At 40.3% G+C, this 12,262-nt stretch overlaps 1 protein-coding gene across 21 annotated transcripts in view; it reads left to right on the top strand.

Moving 5' to 3' along the window:
- Nucleotides 1-12,262, top strand: part of KMT2C (lysine methyltransferase 2C) — a 197,699-nt gene that overhangs the window by 175,745 nt on the left and 9,692 nt on the right. For 15 of the 21 annotated variants that reach the window (XM_080610019.1, XM_080610008.1, XM_080610016.1 and 12 more), the window contains 9 exons: nucleotides 2,584-4,281; nucleotides 5,845-6,060; nucleotides 6,499-6,663; nucleotides 7,971-8,112; nucleotides 8,836-8,983; nucleotides 9,828-10,006; nucleotides 10,126-10,280; nucleotides 10,457-10,706; nucleotides 11,301-11,440. In XM_080610019.1, the coding sequence (XP_080466145.1) occupies nucleotides 2,584-4,281; nucleotides 5,845-6,060; nucleotides 6,499-6,663; nucleotides 7,971-8,112; nucleotides 8,836-8,983; nucleotides 9,828-10,006; nucleotides 10,126-10,280; nucleotides 10,457-10,706; nucleotides 11,301-11,440 (3,093 nt within the window). The remainder of the gene's footprint in view (nucleotides 1-2,583; nucleotides 4,282-5,844; nucleotides 6,061-6,498; nucleotides 6,664-7,970; nucleotides 8,113-8,835; nucleotides 8,984-9,827; nucleotides 10,007-10,125; nucleotides 10,281-10,456; nucleotides 10,707-11,300; nucleotides 11,441-12,262) is intronic. The other 6 variants (XM_080610025.1, XM_080610028.1, XM_080610021.1 and 3 more) reach the window with 4 other exon arrangements.

Raw genomic sequence — 12,262 nt, forward strand, 5'->3', positions numbered from 1 at the left:
GAATGAACCTCATAACTCAAGTCTTTCTCAGGTCTCCTTACGTAATCCAGAACCTCTTGGTTACATTCCAGTTAAATGTTACTGTTTGAAAATCTCTTTTGATAGTATCTTTAGTGTTAGTCTAGTTTTATGATCTGTCTAGTTCCTAGATGTTGATCATCAGTGTGTGTTACCTATTATTGTATCATGGAATAATACAGGTCAAAGGGTTATCTGGGGCTCATCTGGTCTCCTGATCAAAGCAGAACTAGATTCATGGTTAAATCAGGTTGCTCAGCCATCACCTTGTCAGTCAAGTCCTCAAGGGTAGAGATTTCCCAGCCTCTCTGGGCCCCTGTTCCAATGTGTAACCACTTCCACTGGGGTTTGTTTTTCTTCCTTTGTATTCAGTTAGAATTATCACAGCTAAACCTGTGATAGCTTTGATAAATATATGCTTTGGCCAACTGTACTGAATACTGTGTTCCTCAATACATTGTTTATAAGTTATCTGGCATGATTGTCAGAATCAGATAGACCTCCTGAATATGAAAATACTTTAGAATTATTAATATGAGGGAAAAAATTGGCAGCAAGCTGCTTGGAATGAAGTCCTAAGTGATACCTGACTCTCAAGTTCTTTCTCCTGTGTTGCTTCAAGACAAAGGGTGTAGAATATTACTTGGCTCGTATTTTCACTGTGTGGAAGAGGGATGGAGCAGATAAATCATGTCTACATCATTTCTTCCTTTTTTTTTTTTTCCCTTCCACAATAAATCACAAGTAGAATAAATGCAAAAAAACCCGGAATGAATCACTTTAACCATTTTTTTCATATGTATGTCAGTCTGGTCTTACAGCGGAGTTGAAGTAACAGCTGCTAATCATGACATTGCTGGCAAATTCATTTAGTGCCCCATGATTTGGTTCTTTCATTTTTCAGTTTTAAATTGAAGTTTCATATACTGCTAGTAAGTCCCCTCCACTCCTCTTCAGCCACTGATTTAGACCAGTCTTCCACATTGTAAACAGCACTTTGTTGCATACCTAGTAGGAGCTTGAAGTTTTATTGAAGTATATTTTTAGGGGCCTCCTATTTGAAGCAATTCACCACTCTTTCAGATCAGATCAAGTAATTTTTCTGTAATCAAGCTTCTGTAAGTTTTTGAAAAGGGCGAAGTCTCCATATTTATATATAGAGAAGAGAGCTCTCAAATCCCTGTGAACTGTTGGTCCTGGACACAGGCGCAGAGAAACTGGAGCTGATGTTGTGCAACATAAGCTTATGTCTGATAGGGTTACTAGCCCAGGCACAGAGCTGTGCAGGCACTACCATATTGTCTCTGGGGCCAGGGTAGCTTAACTGCTTTGGTGTGGCACTGTGCCTGTGCTAATACGCTCTGCCTTGTTCTCCCCCTGGACTGTTAAAATACCAAGTTGATATGCGCGAGTTGGCTCAGTTCCAGCTGGGTGTAGTCAGTGTTGGTCCTTTGAGATCCCAAATAATTTCAAGTACAGTCATATAGCTGATCTGCCACTGCAGATCCTAGAAGGGTGTAGTGGTTTGGATGCCTCATTCCATAGGCATACAGAGCCAGCACAGGCTTAGTGCTCTGTATCCGCGGAGAAGTCCTGGAGCACTGGACAGTGCAGAGCAGATCCATCCATTTGGTGGCTTTATGCAGTGGCACTGTTATCTGATGGAGTCAGTGCCAGGTCAGAGCTCATAAATTATCTGGGACCTGAGATTACTGTGTATATAGTACACAGTACCTTTTTGGCTGCATCTGTCATCCATTCTGGAGTGTGTCCTGTGATACCTCTGTTATCCTGAGCTTTCTGGCTTGTCCCTTGCCCCATATTGGTGAAATATAAAGGAGAGTGCTATCAAACATTTTTAATTCTGTTACAGACTTTTTCTACCAGTATAAACAGCAAATGGAAGTTGTGGAAGTCATAATCTAATGAATAGAAGCAAAAGAGACATATTCCATAATGCATGTGTCAGTGGATTACAAGTCCTTTTGTTTGTTTAGAAGGCAGTGTAGTCAAGTATCTGCTGTGTTTCTGAAATGCTTTCTTGTCCGGTTGACACTGTCTTCCCTTGGCTTCTCCTGCCTGCTTTAAAAATCAACCACGAGGTTTAATGTTTAATATCCAAGTTGAGTTTATTCTTATCTTAATATTGAAAATTTTCATCCGCTGTGTGATGTTTGAGGATCTGTCTGTGATATAAATAGGAATCTACCTCACAGTTTTCTTGCAAAGTTTCCTTTTCAATGACATCTTTTAAAATCTTTTGCTGACCTGTGGAGATCATGCATCTCACTGTTTCCTTCCTTATGTCTGTTCCCAACTGTTATCCTGTGCATGGATAAGATCTATAGGACAAGGATTACATTTGATTTAGTTTTGGATATTCTCTTGCCCAGTGTAGTCTTGGTTTGTAATTAGAACTTGGAGGCACTGTTGTTTTCTCTAAACTTTTGGGATGGATGGTATTTGTAATGAAACAGTGGCTGAAATTGTAATGGTGAGTTACAGGTTTTATGCTACTTACAGTCAATAGATGTCAGAGATAAATTATGGCTTTTTAATTTTCAGATTCGAAAGCAGCAGAAAGAACACGCAGAACTGATTGAGGAATATCGAATCAAGCAGCAACAGCAGCAGCAGCAGTGTGGAATGGCACCCCATGCTATAATGCCAGGCGTCCAGGCTCAGCCACCGATTGTTCCAGGAGGAACATCACCAGCAATGAATCAGCAGAACTTCCCCATGGTGGCACAACAGCTCCAGCATCAGCAACATACAGTGGTAATCCCTGGGCAATCCACCCAAAACAGAATGCCGAACTTACCTGGATGGCAGTCTGCAAATACCCCTGCAAGTCACATGCCGATGAATCCAGTAAGGATGCAGCCTCCAATGACACCATTGCCAATTACTCCTGGTACACCAGCTCCTGTGCCTGGTCCAAATGCAACTGCACAGTCAGGGCCACCACCAAGGGTGGAATTTGAGGACAATAACCCTTTTAGTGAAAGCTTTCAGGAGCGGGAAAGGAAGGAGCGTTTACGAGAGCAACAGGAGCGGCAGCGCATTCAGCTTATGCAGGAGGTAGATCGACAGAGGGCTTTACAGCAGCGCATGGAACTAGAACAGCACAGTATGATAGGGTCTGAACTAAATAACAAAACATCCTTATCTCAGATACCTTTCTTTAATTCTGATCTACCTTGTGATTTCATACAAACTCCGCGACCTCTTCAGCAATCCCCACAGCATCAACAGCAGCAAATGGGGCAAATTCTGCAGCAAGGTTCCGTGACCTCGCCTCCTGCCACAAATTTCATGCAAAGCAGTGAGCGAAGACCAGTGGGATCTACAGCCTTTGGACCTGACACATCTGCTGTTCCAGGTGGAGCCCCTAATTTCCATAATGTGAAACAAACTCACGGGAATCTCCCTGGGGCTACCTTTACTCAGAACCAAGTCAGGCCTCCATTTTCTTCTGCTGTACCTTCATCTACAGTACTCAGTAGTGGTGCCCCATGTGGTTCGGACACTAGCATGCCTCAGGCAACAAACTTCTCTGGATCAAGCCAGTCTCTCATACAGCTGTATTCTGACATAATCCCTGAAGAGAAAGGAAAGAAGAAAAGGACACGAAAAAAGAAAAAGGATGATGATACTGAGTCAATAAAAGCCCCGTCAACTCCACATTCAGATATAACTGCACCATCAACTCCAACCATTTCTGATTCTACCTCCACCCCCATAGTGAACACCCCCAATGAACTTTCCCATCACCAAGATGAACAAGAGTCAGTGGAGTTAACGGGCCCATCAACATCGAATGCAGGAGAGAGCCAGGCCTCTCCAGAGCTGGAATGTAAGCTCCCCAGCAGCAGTCTGCCACAGAAACAGCCGAGTGTAAATACAGAGACTGAAAAGGCTAAAACGGATACACCTACCAGCATGCAAGAGGTTAAACTAGAAAAGGCAGAAACTGATCAGTGCTTGAGTCAAGCTGAGCCTAAACCTGAAAATCCCAGCAGTGTTAAGGTGGAAGAAGATAAGGTCACATCACAGCCTACCTCTTCAGCTCAGAGTCCAGCACAAGCAGCCAGCGTTCCAGCAGCAAAAGGGGAGTCAGGGAATGAATTGCTGAAGCACCTGCTTAAAAATAAGAAGTCCTCATCTCTACTAAATCAGAAATCGGAGAGCAGTGGCCGAACAGAAGAAGAGGCTCCTGGGGATAAGAAGTTAACTGAGAAGCTGAATCCAGCTGAAGGAGTGGTGAGCCTGTTACCGGTTTTGTTATACAGTAGTCATCAACAGCCAAAGGCTAGTTTGTGCTTTTACTGCAGGCATTTGTGAAGAGGTGGGGGGATAACCTACCTGCACAAAAATGGAATAAACAGCTTTTAGGAATTTTTTGCTGTCCCTTCCTGCCTTTTCTCCATGAGTAAATCATCTGTGTTGGAAAAAGAACAAATTTTAACATGACTTTGTAGATCAATGTATCAGAAAGTATTAAAATGAAAAAAACACCAGTTTTTCTATAGATAATCCTTTAAACGATTCCACTTCCTCATATTTACCAAGATTATGGAAAGATTTTACAATATTACTCTGTTACTTGCTAGGATGTTTCTGAGCAGTATATGGATGTCTGTATGTTGTGTGCTTCTGTGACTCCACCATAGCCATGTACAGGGTGACCTGTGCACCTTTGCAGAGGCACAGGGCTGGGCTTCACACCCCTTCATCTGCACCATTTGGAGTGTTTGGTGAATGAACCAATTCCAAGCTCTGGTTTTGCCTGTGAAAATCATATACTGTCTCTAATTTTAGTAGAGACCATGCTCTTGTTTTTTTATCGAAAGTGTGAAAACGTTAAATCTCCTCAAATTGCTGGATTTCTGTGTTAGAGAATATTTTTTTAATTGATTTTACTTTAATGGAGAAGAGCATTAATTCTTTATATTAATACCATCATATGATTTAATAATTTATATAGTTCTTAAAAACAGGCCTAAAGAAAACTCTTATCTGTGGAGGTAGGATGCATTCAGATTTGTTGGCTGTTTTATTGTAATCTTCAGTCTCTACTCAGTTTTGGTTTGTGACTGCCTAATCTTTAAATACATCCTTGAAAATGAATTAATACCACTAAAATCAAAGGTAACTGGGGTGAAGTGTTAAAGATCCATGCTTAAAACATACATGACAGGAACAGTGGTGAGAGTATTTGTGGTAGAGGTTGTGTAGAGCTGTTTAAAATAATAATTGATACAAGAAATTGGACTTCCTTTTAGCTTGCCACTGTCTGTTGCATTACCACATCCCATTCTGGTTGCTTCTACACAACTATCCTCGTACGTGCAGAATGGCTTTGCAAATTCTTACTGAAATTATTTAAGAAATAGTACAATCCAGAAGCATTTCATAATACTGGTTTTCTTTCTAACCTCAAAATGGATTTGTAGTATATTAACTTACATGTTTTTTTCCTGTAACCAGTCTGCCTTTCGTTATGCCATCATGAAAATCTTTAGGGTTGCATGCCCATGTAACTTCATTTTAGGGGTGTTCAAAAGAAAATGTTTCTTGTCTGTGAGGTTTTGATGGTGTTTTCAGATGTCAGTGGTATTAACGATAAGTCATAATTCTGTGTGTAGGGACAGTATAGCAGTTACAGTTGCCAGTGAGACAGCAAAGTAAACAAACCGTAAATTACAGTTTCTTGTCAATGAGATTTGTTACACTGTGTGTGTTCTTCTAGACTGTTGTGCAGTAAATTTGAACCAAATATATATTAAAATGTCAAAAATTCTGCTTCACTTTCTTTCTTTATAGCAGCAAACTGCAGGAAACCAGATGCAAAGTGCATTTGGGTGTAGTAACAGCCAGCTTCAAAGAACAGATGTAGGACCTGAAACCAAGAAACAGAGAAATAAGCGAACTCAGAGGACAGGAGAGAAGGCAGCTCCTCGGTCCAAGAAAAGAAAAAAAGAGGAAGAAGAAAAGCAAGCTATTTACCCCAACACTGATACATTCATCCAGTTAAAACAGGTAGGCGTACAGATGCTGGGTCATGCAAAAGAGGACACTTGAAAGAGTGCTCTTCTCATTATGTGAAGTTGATCATTGGGTTTAATTTTGAGTACAGGGTGGAGAAACTGAAGACTTCAATGAAACTAGGAAATTCAAAATTCTGGGTTTATTTCAATTTGGAAGATCTACTGACACAGCAGATATTTGGTAGTCTCAAAGCCATGGGGATCCTGTCAGCTCTGGCAGCCTCTGTGGCTGAACTGGCAGGAGCTGGAGCTGTGGCTCTGATTGGCCACCTTCTTTAACAGAGAGGCCTGTGTTTGACACAGTTTTCTGATAGTGGGTAAATTCCAATTTCTTTTTAAAGTTAGAAACCACTCTGCTAATGTTTGGATATGTGCAGTGCTGCTCTGTAGTAGTTACATTGATTTCTAACGTCTTTTTCTTTTAATATAGCAGCTTTCTCTTCTGCCTTTGGTGGAACCAATAATTGGAGTGAGCTTTGCCCACTTTCTTCCTTACGGCAGTGGCCAGCTAAATGGTGGAAATCGACTTGTTGGAAGCTTTGGTAGTGCTACTCTTGATGGTGCTTCAGATTACTACTCCCAGCTCATTTACAAGGTATGGTTTTAATCTGGATTTCTATTGTGCTCTCTCTGTGGGAGAAGAAGTTCCATGTCATTTTTATTAGTACTAGTCAGTTGGAGTTCCTGCCTTTTATGCAACCAGAAGAAAATGATTTTCTGTTGCTCGACTAGTTAGATGGTGCAGTGATGAAACAGTCACCATTGTTTTACTCCCTGAAAATGAAAATCAGTTCTGGAAACTGTGTTGTAAACTAATTAAAAACTACAAGTATTTCTGTTACGAATGGATGCTAAATAGTGAAAATTGTAATTACAGTTTTATGGAGCAGAAAAGGCTGAATTCTCAGTACTTTGCAAAGTCATTGAAAGCATTAAAGCATTTCTTAATGTGAATTAAATGGAAAATAGACTTCTCTCATTTGTCCATTAAGCCTTAACTAAGAACCTGAGAACTGTGAACAAAATAGACTGTTGATGAGCTAAAAATCCACTGAATTTAAAACTCAGTCTCTAAGATCAGAGGGGCAGTATTGGGAGAGCAGCAAGATAGTGAACAGACAGAATCAAATTTGCTGCTTGCCTACCCTAATACAAAAACTTCAGTAACTTACTAAAAACCAGTGGTATGTTTACTCCAGCATTACATGGCATGTAAGCTCAGAATGTGACCCAGTGGAAATAGTCACCATAGTCAAAGTAGGCTTTGTAGGCACGACTGTAGCAAGAACACATAGTGGAGTTCTCATTTAATTTTTATTTAAAATATGGGCAGTTAAGCCCATAGCAAGAGGTAGCCTGGAGTGTGAGCTTGCAGAGTATCTGTTTCTCCATGGTAGCTGCTTCAGTGAAAGCTCATCCTATGGTAGATGTGAGGTAGCTTCCCTTTTAGTGAAAATGGGGTAAGCTGACTTGTTTATGGTGACGGAGAGTCACTGCAGAATAGCTCTTTCAATCTTAAGTTCAAATCTTTGTTTAAACTGCAGGAATGTGTTGGGGCTTCCAAACCATTCCTAAAAATGTTTTTTGTGCTTTTCTGTAAATATTTTAGCTATATCTTTTTTCAATAATGTATACTCCTTGTGTAAACTATTTCTCTGATAATATCATTGATATTAGCAATGAAAAGATTGATATTATCAATGAAAAGCAAAGCATTGTGTCTTTTATAGTACATACTTTAATGTATTTGATCACCTACTTGAGAATTAACTATCACTACTTATCAGTTCTGCCTCTGGGTGTAAAAACCCAGGTGAGTGGGTTACGTTATCTAGTAGTAGAACAAGGCAAGTTTTCACCTGGTGTTCCATGGCTGATTTACAGTCCTTTCATCTCATGCAGCAGAACAATCTGAGCAATCCCCCGACACCCCCAGCCTCTCTCCCTCCCACACCACCTCCCGTGGCATGCCAGAAGTTGGTAAATGGCTTCGCAACCACTGAGGAACTTGCTGGCAAGGCTGGTATGTTAGGAGGTCATGATGGTAAGGCTAATACATATTGTTTCCATAATAAATGAGTCGAGTTTGTAGCCAGTTGCAAAATAGGTAACTGGGATGCTTGTCAGTTGCTGTAGTCTTCTTTTATAAAACCATTATGCCTAAACTTTACAAGGTTGCAGTTGTTATCATCCAGTTTTATTTTACACCAGTGTAATGTCAGATGATAGCCTTTTCCCTCTTGCCTTTTGAAAATATGTTGAGAGCTAGAAGCACTCTTAGGAAATGAAAAGAAAACCTCAGAATAATTTTTTATGTCCAGTACAAATGACCAACAGTTGAGCTGAGTGAGCTCAAAAGCAGGTTACACAAAATGTATTGTCAGCAGGCTTTGTATGTAGTCAGTACATATTCTCTGATGCTTGCAATTTAGTCAATTAAAAGTGCTTTCTAGTAAACAAAACCTTATGCTGCCTCTTCATAGGGACTATTTTCCTTTGTTATTAAAAAGTTGTTGATTGTTTTCTGAATTAAACCAAGCATCCTCTCACAGTGGCAGGAGGCACTCTCTTTTTGCTCAAAATTTTCAGGTTTTGTGAATATGTAGATTGATCATGAACAGTTAAAAATTTTTGAACTACAAATGGATGAAAGTGGTGTTACCATCTGCTGTAATAACTTGGTTGTATCAGGCCACCGACACATAGAAGGTATGTCAATGGAAGAGCTGTACAGATGTCTCATTGCGTTGTGCACTTCTGTTTTTAGTTACCAAAGCTCTGGGACCAAAGCAGTTCCAGTTGCCTTTCAGACCACAAGATGATTTATTAGCAAGAGCAATGGCTCAGGGCCCTAAAACTGTGGATGTTCCTGCTTCACTTCCAACACCACCTCACAACAATCAGGAGGAGTTAAGGTAGGTTTTCTTTGACATCTGCAAAAACATATTTGAAGGAGATTCTGTGATCTTTTAGTAGGAGATGAGACTGAGACTGTGTAAAGAAACAAAATCCATTATGCACAGGCAGTGCAGAAAACATTAATGGGATGATTTTTCCTGGTTAACTCTTAGCATTCCACACATGAAGAGCAGCATACTAAAATACATGACTTCTGCCGTTGCTAGACTCTAGATTCTGTTGTTAAGAATTTGTTACATTGCTCTTTTGAAAGTGGAAGAAAATTACAACCTGGTATTTTTCCTGGAGCAGCATGGTACTGTTGAACAATGATAGTACATGATTTCTGTACCAGGCAGCAGGACTGTGCAAGAGACAGCCTGAAAACTCCCCAGTTCTACTCAGTTTCTGTTACCATGTGAGAATGCTTGCTAGAACATGAGTCTCCCTACAAAGATCTTTCCTTTTGCTTCCTTTTCACTTGACTAACTGAAAGTTGGGTGTCTTTGGAGTCTGTGCATGGATAAGGGGAGGTGGAGCAGTGAATAAGTGAATAAACCAGAAAGTTTAAATGTTAAATACTAATATTTTACACAGATAAATGGAGCCATGGGGAACAGACAGTCCTATGATGGAGCCTGAGCTTTCTTAGTGCCTTTGTTTTCCTTTATGTATCTTTCCCAAGAAACCACCATGTGCAATGGAGTCTCATATACCCAGAAGCAATGGCCTTCCACATAATTGCATTTCATGACTAGTAGCAAGAAACAAGTTCATTACAGCTCACTGTCATGATTTATGTTTTGATTTACCAAAGTTTTTTGTCCATTTCGAAAACAGCCTTTTTGGGTTTTGTTCCAGGGTTCAAGATCACTGTGAGGACAGGGATACTCCTGACAGCTTTGTTCCTTCTTCCTCTCCTGAAAGCGTGGTGGGAATGGAAATCAGTAGGTATCCAGACTTGTCGGTTGTAAAGGAGGAGAACCCAGAACCTGTACCATCTCCCATCATTCCCATCCTGCCTAGCAGTACTGGAAAAGGTGAGAGTGCAGCAGAGCAAACAGTTAAAACTAGGTTTGTTGTGGTTTTTCGGTTAGGTTTTTTTGTTTGCATTCACATGTGTGTAGGATTAACCTGGTGTATTTTGTTTTCTTTTCAGGTTCAGAAGCCAAAAGGAACTATATAAAATCAGAACCCGGTTCTGGAGCGTTACCCGGTTCTGGCTTTTTTGCATCTCAACTTGGACCATCCCAGAATGGTCCTAAATCTGGCCTTATATCTGTAGCAATTACTTTGCATCCCACAGCTGCTGAGGTAAAAGAAATAACCTTTTATTACGTATGTAAAGTACCAACAGTAGTTAAGATACTTTATGTATATAGTGAACCTGAAGGGGTTATAGCATGGTACAATAAAGCAGCTGTTGCAGTCTTCCAATGATTTATATTACTGTGATGAAAACAAAGGTGTGTTTTTATTACTGTTTTTAGAACATCAGCAGCGTTGTAGCAGCATTCTCCAACCTGCTCCACGTCAGAATTCCCAACAGTTACGAAGTTAGTAGTGCTCCAGATGTCCCATCCTCCATGGCAACCGCCAGCAGTCACAGAGTGAACCCATCCATGGAGTACAGGCAAAGCTTACTACAGGGTCCTCAGGCAGGAGCCATGGGACCTGCCAGGATCGTAGGGTCTTATGGACTGAAGCAACCTAATGTGCCCTTTCCTGCAAACAGCAATGGTGAGTGGGCATCAATTCTTTCACGTTTTTCGATACCAACATTTTAACTGAGGCAGTATTGAATGCATTTCAGCCACATAAATTCATGCTCTAGCATTGAATAATTGTTTTTTGTTCTTAATAATACTTTTCTGTTCTTACATGAACATGATCAGTACATGTGAACCTGCTCCTGATGTTAACCATAACTCTGTAGGTCTGATCCATCTCTGATTTCTGTTGTTTTCTACATCACTGCCATTGAGGTATTTCTTCCAGTAGTTCCCAACATTATTAGTTGGGGTTTTTGTCCAGTCTGATTTTAAATCCATCACTCAGAAAGATTGTTCCTATGCTAGAAAACTTGATGTAGTTGTTAAAGCATGTATTTCTATGTTGGTTTAGTTACTCAGTTCTTACACAAGAACGTATTTTTGCCTTCTTGTTCACGCACTTGGTTTTAGTCTAATTTAAATAATTTCCCTGTCAGGATGTAGTTTAAAGTTTGCCCTCTCCAGGAGGATGTTGCTCCTCTAGACCACTGAAGCATACCGTGACTTCTCATAAATTAGGTTTAATCTGATATAGCTTCTAACAGACTTACCTGTTTTGTAGGTATAGCTGGCCATAAGGATCACAGTCAGAATATTGCAGAAGGCTCAGCACTGAGGCCTCGATGGTGCTCTCATTGCAAAGTTGTGGTTTTTGGCAGTGGTGTGCGGAAGTCCTTCAAAGACCTGCCCTTCCTTAAACAGGTACTGCAGGGGAAGTAGTTTCTTGCACGTAATGGTGAATGAGCAAACAAAGGCAACAAAGACTACTGCTTGTCATGCTGACTGGTACCACTTCCAGGTTTCTTTGTAGTCTCCCTTCTACATGTGTCCTAATTCAGGATGGGACATTCAAGTATGTTTGTAGTACAGATAAGAAATTGCACCAAAGTTGTTATTTACATAAAAAGAATTTCAGTAAATTTCATAAAATAGGTCCCATGGCAATTATTTTATAATAATCATGGCAATTTCCTAAATTCTGCTACTAACCTTCTTCCATGGCCACTTCAGGGAACTTAGTTCAGAAGAGCTTACTTGTAAGGCAGTGCCATATTGCTGTGTCAGGAAGTATTCAAACAGCAAGAATACTTGTACCCTTTGTGAGCAGGAATCAGGTTTCAGTCTCAGTTTCTTGTATTCACATTGGGAACTGTCATTCATTCTGGAACAACCATTGCTCTTTCAACGAGGTTGAGGTAATTTTGCAACTAAGGTATATAGTCAGAATTTATATACAAAAGTAATGGGTTCGTGTAGTCAGAGAAGCACTGAATTCCCAGTAATGTTTTGCAGATGGATCAGTAGATAAAACAGTGTGATCTGTCTTTGATTAGGCTGAAACTGCATGTTCTTTCACCATCTAAAGATAAAAGAAATGGCTTTTACTTTGCAAGTGTGCCTATAGAGCAGATGGGTGCACGGTATAGAATGCTTTATTTTGCTGCTTAAACTTCTGTTAATGGCAAGAAATGCTGAAGAACAAGGTTGTAGGTGGTGGTAACGTTAGATCTGTCAAATAATCAA

Source organism: Psittacula echo, assembly GCF_963264785.1.
Source record: "Psittacula echo genome assembly, chromosome: 2".
Lineage (NCBI taxonomy): Eukaryota > Metazoa > Chordata > Aves > Psittaciformes > Psittacidae > Psittacula > Psittacula echo.